At 43.3% G+C, this 15,144-nt stretch overlaps 2 protein-coding genes across 2 annotated transcripts in view; one reads left to right on the forward strand and one right to left on the reverse strand.

Annotated features, from left to right (window-relative positions):
* Positions 1 to 586: 586 nt before the first annotated feature.
* Positions 587 to 3,786, reverse strand: LOC108092967 (facilitated trehalose transporter Tret1). The gene is made up of 3 exons (XM_017192856.2): positions 2,904 to 3,786; positions 2,230 to 2,733; positions 587 to 1,820 (listed from the first exon to the last, which is right to left on the reverse strand). The coding sequence occupies exons 1-3, from the start codon at positions 3,160 to 3,162 to the stop codon at positions 1,018 to 1,020; spliced, it is 1,566 nt and encodes a 521-aa protein (XP_017048345.1). The 5' UTR covers positions 3,163 to 3,786; the 3' UTR covers positions 587 to 1,017.
* Positions 3,787 to 6,758: 2,972 nt separating this feature from the next.
* The window catches only part of LOC108092969, a 37,308-nt gene continuing 28,922 nt past the window's right edge, over positions 6,759 to 15,144 (forward strand). The window contains 2 exon segments of the mRNA XM_017192858.2: positions 6,759 to 6,847; positions 6,949 to 7,248. Coding sequence (XP_017048347.1) covers positions 7,161 to 7,248 — 88 coding nt within the window. The 5' untranslated portion in view covers positions 6,759 to 6,847; positions 6,949 to 7,160.

Consider the following 15,144-nt stretch of genomic DNA (forward strand, 5'->3'; position numbering starts at 1 on the left):
TCGCGATCCTTCGCCTCGTGATCCCCGGTTCGTGATCCCTCAACCGTCATCCATCATCGTGACACGAACCGAACGCACACCCACTGGTGATCGGTCTATATAGTCTATATAGACGGAGCACTATCAAGTGGCGATAAGCCACAACACCAACTGACTTGTAGGCCAGTCATTGTTTGGATTCCCGCATGGACACCTTGAACGTCGACCCTCTTGAGGGTTGGGCTCTAAATTGCATAATTCCCGGCCAGAAAGTGGGCCTGGTAGTGGGCACGTGCCAATTCCAATGGAGAGCTATTGATGTTGAACAACAGGCCCTCAAAAATAAAGATATTGCTGTAATGAATCACCTTAAGTGGAGTTCGAGAGCATCTTCAAAATATCTATGTTATATCTATAAATTGCAACATCCCTTATGAATTGTTTTGGCAAATAAAAAGAATTGTAAATATTCCATCGCAGATACGGGATCCGCATTTCAAATTTATTATCTTAACAATCAACAACCGAGTCGCCATAATCATTCCCAATCACTCGAGTTTAAACGAATGAAAACCATTGATTTGCCTTTAAATGAATAAAAGGTGTCTTTTTTATTGCTGCAAATAGCAGTGTTTTATTACACATATTTTATTAATATAATACAGGGCGCAGGAGTCTAACAATTATTTAAAAAAAAAAAAAACAAAAAATAAGTTGATGTGTAAAATTTCATCGTGGCCTGACCAATATGCATCGCATTTCTGCCTCGTCGGCAATTTGAAGATGCACTTTGATTGAATTTTGTTTACTAAATGGTATTTATTGTTTATCGAGTGGCCACAGATTGTGGCTGCCAAGGCTAAGTACTTAACACATCACAGATTGAATACCCCGATCCGTTTTCCAATGGAATTCCGTGCTCCACATTCGTCTTCAGTCCCACTTAAGTTAGAGTTTATATGGTTTCGCCAGTGATTTAATGTGTGGTCATCGGAACTTGACTATAATCCCCCCGATTTGTGACTGTGCACTGTGCACCTATTTCTTGAGGAACACCTCGTGCAGCTCCACGTCCTTCAGGTTGATTATGGTTAACCGGCGCGAGAACTTTCCGGTCTGCCAGCGCTCCTCCAGCTCCTCGAGGGTGCGGCCCCTCGTTTCGGGGACAAAGAAGCCAATGAAGGCGGCCGCCAGGAAGGAGATGGCCGCGTAGAAGGCGAACAGATTGGCCGTGCCCAGGGCGGCCTCCATATTCGGGTAGATCTTCAGCATGACGAAGGCCAGGATCATGCCGAAGAAGATGGCGATGCCGGAGGCACTGCCGCGCGCTCGCTGCGGGAAGACCTCGGAGATCATGAAGAAGGGCAGCGTGAGCATGCCCATCGTGGAGAACACGATGTGGGCCACGATACAGGCCACCGGCAGCCAGTGCCAGGTGCCCAAAGTGTCCGGGAACCAGTTACCACCGGCCAGGAGCAGCATGCAGATGCCCATGCCGCTGGCCGAGAAGATCCCCGATGGCTTGCGGCCCCACTTCTCGAAGATGCCGCTCATGAAGAGCGTGGTGATGATCCGGGCCACGCCCAGCATCACGGCCACCAGCACCGGATCGATGGTCACGCCCGCCTGCTGCGCAATCTGGACCGCGTACACGATGATCACCACCACGCCGCAGGCCTGCTGGAACCCGAAGAAGGTGGTCATCATCAGCACCGGCTTGTAGACCTCCGGCCGATGGATCATCTGGCCCAAGGACTCGGCGGCCGCCGTGGAGTTGCTCGCGTCCGCCAGCTCCTTCATGTGCGCCAGCTCCGCCTCGAACTCCGGAACATAATCCACTTCTAAACAACGATAGAAACAGAACACAGCACAAATTTAATTAACATTTCAAAACAAAAAACAGAAAGATAGAAAATGCACGCTGGCCAAATAAATTACCTTTTTGGAATTATCAATTCTACTTAATTGCCCTGCCATTTTGTTGGCTGAGCTTAAAAGTCACACGGAAACCATTCCGATGACAAACTCCTCAATTATTACTCGGCAAATGATAGAGGTCAATGGTGACATTAACTTCATACTTTATAGTATCGAATTTCCAAATGGATGAGCGGACTTTTCTGCCAAGCAATCACTTAATTTAATTCACTTTAATGGCATTTAACTGCTGTCCAGTTTGCTGGATTGTTTTGTATTGCATTGGCCAGCGAATCTATCTATCTAATCTGATTTTTTCGGGTCATGACTCACCTTTCTTGGGCAGACCACGGAAGTATCTGAGGGACTTCCTGGCCCGCTCCTCCCTGCCTCGGGTCAGCAGCCAGCTGGGGGACTCCGGCATGGGAAAGACAGCCACGGTGGCCGCCAGTTGGTAGCAGCAGCTGATCGTGAAGATCAGCTGGATGTTGTTCCTGATGAAGTAGCCGAGGCAGTACATCAGCAGGATGCCGCTGGCCAGGCCCAGCGAGGTGCCCAGAATCAGGCGACCTCGTATCCTCGGCAAGCTAATCTCGGCGGAGTAAACGCCCACCGGCGACACGAACATCCCGATCATGATGCCCCCGAAGCAGCGGCCCACCAGCATCTGGTAGTAGATCATGTCGCGGTCGGAGTGCATGAAGCTGGTCGCCAGCAGGATCCAGCCGACCAGTCCTATCAGGTTCGTCAGCAGGATGGTGTACTTGCGGCCAATGCGATCCAGGAAGTAGCTGACCAGGAGTCCTCCCAGGGGACAGGCCATGTTCTGGATGGAGGCTAAAGCAGGGGGGAGAGGAGCAACAGGTGAGTTGACTCAATGGTAGGAGTTCTTTCTACAAAAAGTACTAGTAACCTATTATTGAAATGCTAAAGGTTTTTCTGCCATTTGAATATAGTTGGTTACTATTTACTATCTATCTATAGAAACGTATTAATGAGGTGCTTACCAAACCAACTGGACTCGTCCTTGTTGAGCCAAAAGGGCTGCGACTCGTCGTGCAGCTGGTTGAGCGTGACGGCCGGCATGCTGACCACCATTCCGGAGCCGAGGACTCCGCTGTTGCCGAGGAAGACCATCAGTTGCTGGCGGAGCACTGCCAGGCGACCTTCCCCAAGGGGCTTCTGCTTCGTATCCTTGGTGTCCTTGCCAACGACGGTCGGCCTGTAGGCCGGCGGCACCAGCTGCTCCTCCTGCTGGCCCTTCATTTCGGCTATTTTAAGGCCTTTATGGGTTTTATTGGCTTTATTCGTGGCGGGGGGGCGGTGGGATGCCTTTCTCTGGGAAGGGGGGCGTGTCTGGCAGCCGGTGGTCGGTGTGGTGCGCCGTGCGCTGCCAATCAATTAATGGCCACAATTAGCTGTAGTGGCGACGTCGTCGACTACTACTGGGGCACCTGTGGTGGGCTTGGGCTGGCCTATGATAGCTCCGACTGCTCGACAAGTGGAAACTTCCGCGCATTTCAATCAAGGGCTCGCGCTCCAGTATCAATTTCACAAGTTGCACTTATCAGTTTCGAGCGGCCGAGAGTTCTTCTGCTGTGTGTGTTGCTGTTGCTGTTGCTGCTCTTGTTTCTTGCCGAATTTGCGAAAATCCATTCCTTTTCGCCGACTTTTTGTCGGTGGGGACAGAAGAAGGTAACTCAACTCAACTCAACTCAAGGGAACGCGACCGCTTCGCTCGGCGTCCGCTGGGCGACTGAAATTGATGCTATGCTCTCGCCCTGTCCTGCTTTTGCGCGCCCCATAATTTGCAAATTAAAAAGTATTTGTTTGCATTAATACGAAAACGAATACGAATTCGCGGCGTATACGCGATTAGGCGATTTCGGCTATTACGATTACGTATACGCCACCGCGCCACCGCGGGCACGCTGCGAGCGGCGCTTGAACGCAATTAGCTGTCTAATCGATCCGGCGACACCCTCGCTGACCCCTCCGCACGCCCCCTTAACCCCCAGAACCCCCACTATCTCTGCTTTTTTCGCTCGCGCTGCTCTCCGCGAATCGAACGACATTGGCAACGAACTTGACATTGGCAAGCGGGACGCAAGGTACCGCGGGGGTTTTGGTAAATGCCATACAAAAACAGAAGCGAAGAGCGAGGTCCGCCGTCTGTCGTCGGTAGCACGTTGGAATACCCTGATTCGGAATCCCCCGGCCGAACAGAAACGTCCGAAGAGTCAACAATTTAATTTGAGTATTTATGGCTCCACTAATCTGGCGAAAAGTGCCACTCACGTTTTATGCGTTAGCGATGCGCGGGGACTTCTGATTTAAGCCCACATTCCTGTTCCTTTGTCTAAATATGGAATATTAAAGTGTATTAAAAACATCGTTGACTTTTCTGCAAGTTAGGGTATCGCTATAAGGTAAACACAACTGTTTCGTTAATGAAATTTCTGTTTTTTTCGTTCTGTTTACGAGGCACATCGGGCATCGCCATCGCAGTCTGAATGGGTGGGAACATTGCGGCTGCACTTGGCCAAAAGCCAGAAGCCAGAAACTAAAAGAGCGGCCAACAGCTTATCAGTTCTCTCCATCCACATGCCCGCCTGTCTCTTTTTTTCCACCTTTGGCTGCGGAAGAGGTGCATAAATTATGCGGTATCGAGCGGAATGTTGATTCCCGGCGCTCTGTTTTGGGTTTTGGGTTTTGGACCCCCCAACTTATCAGTAGGGCGCTGCACGCTGCTGCCACGCGGCCCGATTGTTAGGAATCGAATACGTATATAGTACTATTCGGCTCCGATCGGATCGCGCTACTTTAATTAACGAAATCAGAGCTGCGAATCGTGGTTGCTGTTTGTGACCACAAGCATTATAATCACGATAATGGCAGTAAATATTTAAATAATGATTGCATGCGCGTTTGACAAGTTCTAATATTTATGGTCTAATATTTAAACAAATCAACCAATTTAGGCAGAGACCCGGCACCACACAAAAAAAGCTTGAAAAAAGTAGCCGAGTCAAGGGAGTCGGTAAGTAATTTATGGGCAGCGATCAGCGTCCAGATAATTTCAATTAAAACTGATTTATGGTTGCCGTAGGCAAATTTCTGGTTTCCTGCTAAGTACTCCCTTTCACCGGGCTTTCCCCAATTTTTTTTCACTCCTCTCGAAAGTCAATCAATCAAACTGAAGTTGCCCTGCAAGTGAGCAATTCTAAATCAATTACTGTCGGGTGTATCGGTAAAAAAACAAAATATAAAAATGTAACAACGAAAATATATTGAATTGAATATTGCTGAAAAAATACGTACAAACTCAATCGTTCGATTATATGTAAATGTTTCGCCAGACAGCTGATAAAACAGCAACAATGAAAACGTGAGATTGTACGCCCCAAAACAGCTTTAAAAAACAACAAAAAAATGCTGTATATATCAGATAACAGTCATAGGTCCACCGAGTCTATATTCTTTGATCGGATAATGGCACTACGTAGAAGCCAAACGTAAATTCCATAGATAAGCCAATGCGAAAATTCTCAAGGTAAAATGATTTTCAAAATATATGAAGTCCTTCAACTTTTCACTTAATATATTTATCTTATAGCGCTGGATTTACCGTCGGTCCAAAGAAATTTTTAATCAATTTAGAACAAAATTAATTTTTGCTGCTTAACATTTATTATTCACGTGAGACTTTTGTAAGTAAACAAGAAAAACAATGATTAAAGCTTCGAATCACTTTTCGTAGAAATGTTCAGATTTCTATCAATTTGATTCCACTGTAAACTGTTCAAAACTGGTTATCTGAGGTCTGTTTCTACGTCAGCATAATTCAAAAGCCGCTATGCCCGCCTGGCAACGAAACATTCTTTTGTGAAGTGGCGCTACTTCAAATGTGTGTCTTCGATTTTAAGATTAAAACTAGTACATGTCCTCTTGTTTGGCAATTATGTGCTTTAGCCCAACTTTGTTTATGTTTTTGGGTGAAATGTGGTCTCCAGATATTTTTCACAAACTAAAATCTTAGTCACGAAAAAATATAAAAAATCACTTTTATATTATATATACTATATATTACTTTATTACGAAAAGTAAATGGCATTAACTGCCATATGGAATTTTAAATCTAGTGTTTACCGCGCCAAGTTATATAGATAACAGCTGGTATTATCGATAGCCGATAGGCAATATAAGTGCTGCCATTAAAAACACTTTAACATGGTTCTAAAAATAAAGTTGCCATCTGGTTTAAAAAGGTTCTAAATTATAAATCATACGTTAAGTTCAAAGAATGTTATTAGAAATAGATGAATAAACCGTGATTTACACCGCAGAGCTAGATTTTTCATTCACAACTAATTTATTGTAAGTGAATCATGTGAATAATTAAGCCGAATATTATAAATGCATAATATTCTGTCTAGATAGACGTCGAGATTTAAAAGTTCATTAAAATTGCTTATCTAGGTAACGGGTAGTTAATAGTCAAGGCACTCGACTTTGGCGTGCTCTTGTTTTTCAATAATTGTGCTATACTTAGCAGAAATTTTAAATCTTTGTTACAGAGCGGCAAGCCAGGAAGATAACAGCTGATATTATCGATAGCCGATAGACACTGCAAGTGCTGCCAGATTGATTTTGTAAAGGAAAATGTACGCGCTAAAATAAACATAAAGCAAATTGGGAATTTATCCAATAAGAAATGTATTTAAATTTAAATAAGTGTTTACGAATTACTCATTTTAACTTCCTTATCGCAATTCCGCTGGTGCTGCAGCTCTCGAACAGCTACTGTTATCCTTTGTTGTGTCCAATTCAAGGGGGACTTCGTAGTGACAGTTCAGTTGGTTTCTGGCGCTCGGCGAAGACGCACGACTGACTACCCCGACCTGCTGCCCAAAGAAAAGCGAACAAATTTTGGCGCGCATTTATGTCAACGGTGAATTGCATCAATTATTCTCTTATTTTTTGCAAGTGTCTTGTAGTGTTTTTTTGAAGGTGTGCGTGTGTTTACGATTACATTAATACTTTTAATCGCAGATGTGGCTCTATCGGTGTGTGTGCAGCTAATTGCAGGGCGCACTTTAAATATTCATGGGACAAGTGCAGCGACAAAGGTCTGAATAGTTCACCAGAACTAGCAGCTTTTTTTTATTGTACCGCGTTTTGGCCTTTTTTGACCAAACCGCTCAAAACAAACGAGGTGAAAACAATAAGCCGGCAATCCAACGAACATGTAAATCGAAGTTCAAATGGCAGCGAGCAACAAGCCCCAGTACAAGTACAAATCCCACGGCGCCGCCCTGGAGTGTCTTCTGCACCTCGTCCTGTTTGCCAGAGGTGAGTCCACTGTCCCTAAGGTCCTAGTCCAATTTTCCAAACAAACATCCATACAATTTTTTCCTACTGAAGTTACAGACAATATACATATGTACATAGACTGTTGAGATTATATTTTGTATTTTCTTTTGTTTTTCTTTCTTTCTAAGAGTTCAAGCTAAACATGTTTTCAAACTCAATATGCATTTTCTTGTTCTCCTCGTTTAATTGTTTACACTTTGCAAGTCTCGAATAACCCCACTCATTAGCTGGTCATTGTTCACACAGCGGGAAAAATATTGAAAGAAAATTAGAGGCATGTCTATCAAATGCGATTTTATATGAACCGGAGAGTTTTTCTGCATATGCCTCTAATGTCTAATGTCTAATGTCAGTTTTAGTGAACAGTTAAATCAAGCTAATTAGGCTACCGCCATAGTTTTTCCCGCTGTGCACTTGCAATTCCCCCGAGGTGGCCGAAAAGCCCAAAACAGGGGCGAACGTGGCGTATGCGTAATTTATGGACCCGCTCCCATTGCATTCCACTGGCGGCGCGGCCAAAACAGTACTTAACGAAATTAAAATGCGTGTCGCTCTCCATCTCTTGGGCGCACTTTTCCAGTCCAGCAAAAAATGCCCAAAAATAATTTATATAGATTCCAGAAGTATTTATTTTTGTAACTTAAAGGCTCAAAGAATTACAATTACAAGATGAAAATTTACAAAAAAAATTTCAATATTTTTTTTAGATTTTGGATTTATTTATTCGGCTTGCCATATTCTCCATTTTGACCACTGTGCGTCGGTGGCGTTAATGTGCAGTCGAACAGCAGCAGTTGGAGGAAAACTTTATTGTTATCATAGAATTCTTGGAAAACTGCTGCGGCAGCTTTTCCCTTCTTAGTCAATGCAGCAATGGCAAAAGTGCAACCAGATAAAAATGTGGCCAAGTAAACTGATCCCACAGAATGGAAAAGAAAGAAAACTCCAGAATCCTACTAAGTCCGCCCTCAAGGGCAGTCTCAGTTATCCTACGTCCAAATTATAAGCTGACTTTTGATTGACCAAACGGCTGGGTTTCCATTGACTAGAAAACAAAGGAGAATATTTTGGCACAGCTTTTTTAGTCAAGCTACCCTGTACAATCGCTTCCTAATTATAACCATTCGAATTTTTCATATTCAAGTACCAAGAGCTGATTACCAAATTTCGTGGCCACAGCTCTTGCAAAACAGTCTAAACAACTTTGAAAGCCCTGAGGAAATTTCAATAAAGGAAGCACTTAATAATTAGTGCTTATTAATAAATGGGATACACACCCCCCGGAATGTGTCCCTCATCGATATGATTATCCACAAATCAAATTATTTCTGCAATATAATTCTAGTAAAGCTGAATGCGATCCAGTGGAACCTCCGGGCTATTGGTTTCCCATTTCCGTGCCATTACGATGACTGGTATTCCCCAGTCACAACTTATTCGGGTCTATCTGCATGGTCTTCATCCTGGGGCCAAGTTTACCCCAGCTCCATTCCCATTTCCAATTCTATCCACATTCCCCATCCCCAACCGCATCCCTTGTTCTGACGTTCCAAAAATAGAGGCGAATCGCAGTTAAGAAATCTCATCACTGTGCCTAGGCGTGCCACAATGAAAACGAAAGCGTCTAAACCCGAACCGATACTAGACAACAGGCAGACTTCCCTCAGGTGATTTGGGGCATCACTGAAAGAAATTGGGGAGATATGTTCCTATGAATTTTTCGTTTGTTTCTCGCTGCTTCTACTTACCATTGTTCAAAATATTGAATCAGCTGTGTGGTAATATAATAAAAAGTGAGTTCTTTTAGTACTCCCCTTTTTTTGGAGTGTTTTGACGGATTGGTTACAGCTCACCTAGCAGGTAACCTCGACTCGTAGCTGCCCCATGGGCTCAGGTCCTGTCTTAACTGGCTTACGGACGTGCGACTGCCACAATAGGGCGGCTAACCCAGTCCTGGACCCCAGACGTGGATATACAGACACAACAGATCCAGTGCGACGCAATATGGCGACACTAATCTGAGATTGTCAGCGCCCCAACCGCCCCTCTTCAAACCCCTCCCCCTCCACCTCCAGCTGGCCCTTTCCCCACCTTCAGCGCCTGTTTGCGTTTGCAGCTGATTAGACGGCTGTGACACTCCATTTAGCTGTCAGTCGCAGTGCCTGAACCTGCGAAAGGGCAACTCGCAACCGAGAAGCCAGTAAGCAGCAGTTACTAGCTGCAACACAAGGAATAACATTGCATAATTCCATATCCCTGCACTGTGGCATATTGTTAGCCATTATCTCGAATTGAAAGTCCTTATTCAAAAACTATCGTTAGTCGCGGCACAATTCTTATTAAATCAAATAGAGTTTTTTAAGTATTTCCCTTTTTGTAGAGTTAGTACCCTTTCAATCACGAATATTATTCATGACAACATTCTTCCTGTGTAGTAACAGTTGCATCGAAAGGAGGTAGGTGGTCCTTCTTGCGTCAGCGAAAGCTCTCAACCTTGCAACAATTATTCAGACCGCGTTCAGCCATCAGTCCACATTTTTTCAATTATATAAGCTGTTGGGGATATGTACAAAGGATATTCTTAGCTTCGCTTGAACCGAAGAAAAGGGAGCAGATAATTTGTTTTTAGCTGGGCGTGGCCTAATGAAGAGTGTCAACAGCGATGTGAGTTATTCGAGTACATTCATAAACCTGGGCTCTCCTTTGCCGGAAAAATATCGAATCATAATCCCAGGAGCCAAAGGTCGGGGCACGTTTATTTTTCCATCAAGAAAAATGACATAAAAACGTTTTAATGCAGGTGGAACCGAGATAACGGCTGTCAGGACTTAATGCCCAAAATGATCTGAGAAAAGGGGGCGTGGACGGGGAGTTAACCTCAAGTGGAACCGAACCATTAAAGTGTAATGAGATGCGATGAAAAAGTGTGCTGCAAAAGGTTAAGTGTAGGCAAATTGGAGGCCCCAATACAGCAGACCCAAATAGTTTTATAATTTACAAAAACTTCAGATAACTGAACTTCAAACTCATAAAAAACAGAAGAAACTTTGCAATTTATAAGCTAAGCATTTAGTTAGTTAATAAGTACCTCTTTCTTTTAGTATTCCGTTAATGCTTTGTGGAAATTCTTTAACCGCAACCTAATGAATTTCCAACTAGCGGGGAAAAATGAAAAATTATAAATGAACAATATGGTGAAGAAGGGGGAAAGTGCGAGAAAAATGGGGGGTGGCGGCGGAATCATGTTTACAAACATTGGACGGCGAACAAAAACTTTGTTGGGAAAATAAACAACACGCAAGTAAAGTGAATGCAAAGTGACTTTCGAATACTCTTGCCTTGACTTTAGAGCTGTCGGACACAGAAAGCATTAAGCAAAATGTGTGCCATCATAGTTAACTGAAAATGACTTGCATTTTGAATTTTATAGTCTTCCAACAGTTTATACATTACTTTATAAAATAACCATGGACAGTCTCCTCCTTTTTATAACACTTAACTTTAACAATTTCGCTTCGTCAAGGGAACACATAAAAGGAGCGCGGTGGCATCTTCATCAGCATCGTCAACAATTTGGCACATTATTACCCACGTATATATTCAATTGTAATGCTCCCCTTCCCCCCCGATCCCCTTTGTCGTTGTTGTTTTCTGGGTATTTTATTTGGCCTCAAGGCAGCAGCATCTGGCTGCTGTCGCTGTTGCAATTTTTCCAAATTTGTCAACTGCTGTGGTCGACATGCCCCAATTCCGACCCCCTCCCTTTGTCCCTTTTAACTAACCAAGGTCGCGCATATGAAATACGTCGTCTTTACTTTGTTTCAATGTGAAGAACGCTCATAGAAGCGATAGCAATCGACTATTTGATACCCTTCCAGGGGCTCGGAAATATTACTCATTGCGAACTTTTCCTCTGAAAGTTTGTATCTCAATCCCCCAACAAACTGAATTATTAATTTCCTTTTAAGTTTTTTATAACTAGTTTTTATTTCCGAAAATGTTTTTGCAGAAAATTCTCCAAAAGCCTGCATATCTAATCTCATAACTTTTTTGATTTGTCTCCGTTTCCAAAGTGGCAAACCTCTAAAAATTTGTAGTTTAATTCTCTGGCAAACTGCATCATTAGATAATTTTTTATTTTTGGGTGGATTTTTTCGAATTTTTATGATAAGATTATTTTAAAGAGGCTACGCTTGAAATGCAAAATTCGTTTGAATGCCAGGCTATACTTGGCAAACAACCTCTTGAGCTTCCTAATTACGTATTGACATGACAGTTTGCATTTATTTTGAGTACATAACAAATCTGCAGACAGTTCTAAGGCGGCTTAACTTTTCACAAGAAGATCCCACTTTGTTTTCTGTTTAGGGAGCGCATTACAACTGTAATGCCAGATTATCCCCTGGGTGACAGGCTTGTGCAACTCTCTGATACCCTGTAGGAGGCGTTTGCACGATTGCTGGTTCGGTGACAGGAGCTGCTTTTTCCGCAAGCTTTATTGAGATTTTGGCAACTGGCAAAACACATTTTCTTCGGATACGATACAAAACTAAACGTAGAAAATGCGTGGAAAATATCATACATTTTAAACGGGTTTCTTGCTTGTTGAGTAAGAATATCTAGTATAATTTATTATAGCTATGTTTTTTACATTTTGTTTGCTCTTGTTGTGCCGCGGGGTAAGAAAATATTAATTTTTTGTTCATCCACGCCCACGGAAGTTGGCTGACTCTCTGTTTGCCATTTGTGACATGTTGCGAGCTGCAAACGAACAAAAATGCGTATTAAAAACAATTTGCGAGGCGATCCTTTTGGTCCTTTGCCATTTGCGTGTGCAGCCAGTGGGGGCCGTGTGCGCCTTAACCCTTTGCATCCCCAAAACCCCCAGTTCTTGGCCATCAATCGGGTTAAAGGCCACACATGAACAGCAGCACGCAATCGCGTTGGGAATTGCTGTTCCCGCGGACGATGATTACACTGCTGGAAATGATGATGATGATGGTGATAATAATGATGCCCCAAAAGGTCCTGACACTCAACGTGCAACATGCAACAACAGGCCTAACTGCCTTGTTGCCACTTCTGCTTTATTAGCAATAAAATTAAAATAAGGCCATTTTCCACATGTTTAAAATCAGTCGTTCTTTATGATTTCGTTACTGCATAAAATAGGATATTATATTCGTAATGTTTTACATTGCCAGTATCTACTGTAGGCTTTTCGTTTCGTGTTCTCTACTTAGGCAAACATTAACACCCGTTGATTAAAACGGATTATATAGATATTTCACAGCACGTGTGGACATATGTAGTAATTTATAGGTGGCAACACAAGTTGATTGTTTCGCATTCGCAGAGTGGGGCTTTCATCTTTTCGACCCTTCGGGTTAATTTTTCCAGACAAATTATATAGAATGTACACCCCAATCTGAATCTGCAATCTACAATCTGCTTAGCTGTTTCGCTTTTATTTGAGCAATCTTGGCAGATCTCCTTGGAGATCTTTGATAACTCAAGATTCCCCTTTGAGTGCTTAATTATTTAAAGTGTTGTCTCTTTTTGTTTCCGCCCTCCGTCCTTTTGGCACCCACCGCCTGTCGTGTCCTTTTGTAATTTCATTAGTGTTGACAACAATTTTGTTGTTGCTGGCGTTGCTGTTTCTATTATCCTTTATCCTAGGGAAAAATTGAAAGTCAACTCGAGCACTCTCCACCTTGATGGGAATTGAATAGAATGCAAAATGACAGCCACGCCCCTCGACCCCCAAAAATCCCCACAGAGCCCGGCATGTGTGATGGGTTCAAAACGTGTTGGCGAACAGGAGCGGGCAATCAGGGGCACTGAGAAAGAAAGTTAGTGAGTTTGGGTCAAACTTGTTGCTTTTCCTTTCGAAAGTTGTAAAACTACTCAGCTCTAAAAGTTTATAAAAATAAATAAAAATATAATTAAATAAAAATATGTATAATGTACAACTCGTATAATTCAAATATGAATTTTGTACTTTTAACACACAATTCTTTTCGCTCAGTGGAGGCGAAGACAAACAGTGGGAGGAAGCACTAGTGGCAGTTGAGTTTTTGCTTTGAAAGTTAATTAAAAACTCATTGAGCAGAGATGCGAATGTGCGAAAAGTGTGAACTATAGAGTAGGGATTTGCCACGCCCCGTACCGCCCCCGGGCCAAACACATCACTCACGTTTCATTTGCATTACCCTTTCCCAACTTTTCCTTTTCGTGGCCCGCCCACCGATTTCGAGTCTTGATTTTTGCCAAGGAAATTGCGAAGGTTTCCGCTTGCATTCCTCTAATGACCAAAAAGCGGTCACGTCACGGGTCACAGGTCAGGGCTTCCTTTCGGTAGCAGTTCGTCAGCCGGGTTGCCAGGTTGCCAGGTAGCCGAATGGCCACTGTAACTAATCACCAGAGTTTGCAGGTAGAGAAGCCAGAGTATAATTGAAAGTGTTCTCAACGGGGGAATTTCGCTTGTCGTCTTGGGGATTAAAGTTGTAAGCGGCTCGATGGATAATTAGCCAAATGACCACCGTATGGCAACCCTGCTCCACCCAACCAGGGTTGTCACCCCAATGTCAGCCAAGTGGTGGTCCCAAGTTTTGGCCCTCGTCCTTCTCCTTCGACTGGCGACTGCAGTGCAATGGATGCAAATATGTCCCAGCTTTATGACGAGTGTGCTGTCAGCAGAACCGAAATTGTTTGTTGCCGACATCTGCAACCGAGATGCCGAGACCTGTAGTTGGCAGGATTTGAAACCGAATACAATTGTGCAGTTACTGTTGCATTACTTTACCAAATTCAGTGCTTAAATTCGTTATTGCTCAAATCTTTTGCCTCGAATACGTGATGTAAACCCCTTACCAACGGACCAGGGAGCAGTTACCAATGCCAACCAGAGAGCATCTCGAGCGACAGTGATTTTTAGGGAAACCATCTTGAAAGCCCCCACCTGTAACTCCCGAATCCGATCCCCTTACCTCGCCCAAGCCCTGCGATTTCAAAAAACGTTTCACATTTCCCATAGTTGTGGCTACAACAACACACACACAAAATGGAAGGTGTGGTGGGGAAAAAACACACGGGAAACTTGTTCGTACATTTTCCAAAATGAAAAACGCACAATGCAACGGCAGACAGGCGGAATAGAAGGTGGCAGAGGGGCTGGTGGGAAATGTGGCACTGTGGCAACTGAACCAACAAGAGATGCAGATGCTGAAAACAGATACAGATACAGATACAGATGCACCGTTGTAGATGCAGATCCACAGATACATTCTGGCCATCAGCTCCTGTCGACTCTGTTTAAAGAGATAAATTCCATGCGAATTTGCATTTTCGCTTTTTTCTGGTCTCTGGCCTACAAATTTGACTCGCTGACTTCACCAGAAATGGGCAAAAACATTTGTTGTTGCTAGTTCGGATTTGATTTATAATTAAAATCGCCCCAAGAACATTATCATTATGCATTCGGATTTCGACAAATTGTTTATTTGCCCCAGTGCTCAGTGAAATAAAATGTTGCGAAGAAAATTCACAGCACAGTGAGTGCGAAAAGATCGTGTTCGGGTGCAGTTAATTAACACTTTGCAGATAATCAATTAATTTCGATGGCTTGGATTCAATCATTATTCTGTTTACTGTTTATTTTATTTGTGTTTATGTGATGTATGTATTTAATCTATTAGTTTGCGAATATGTTTATTAATCGAATACCATGGAATGTGTGGAAATACAGTAAATAAATATAACCCGCAATAATCTTTAAGAATCATTTAAATTTATGAAGCCATTTCAATCTTTATTTAAACGCTGTCCCCGACGGAACTGACGGCATTCAATGTACGAGTGTTTTCCCTGGTAAAA

The sequence above is a fragment of the Drosophila ficusphila genome, unplaced genomic scaffold (genome assembly GCF_018152265.1).
Source record: "Drosophila ficusphila isolate 14025-0441.05 unplaced genomic scaffold, ASM1815226v1 contig_198, whole genome shotgun sequence".
NCBI classification, from domain to species: domain Eukaryota; kingdom Metazoa; phylum Arthropoda; class Insecta; order Diptera; family Drosophilidae; genus Drosophila; species Drosophila ficusphila.

What these genes read in the sequence shown, in the direction of transcription:
- LOC108092967 (XM_017192856.2), bottom strand. Translation starts at nt 3,162, where the DNA reads ATGAAGGGCCAGCAGGAGGAGCAGCTGGTGCCGCCGGCCTACAGGCCG. An exon ending in GGACGAGTCCAGTTGGTTTG is followed by an intron (nt 2,734 to 2,903) that starts GTAAGCACCTCA and finishes CCCCTGCTTTAG; the next exon opens with CCTCCATCCAGAACATGGCC. An exon ending in CCGTGGTCTGCCCAAGAAAG is followed by an intron (nt 1,821 to 2,229) that starts GTGAGTCATGAC and finishes ATCGTTGTTTAG; the next exon opens with AAGTGGATTATGTTCCGGAG.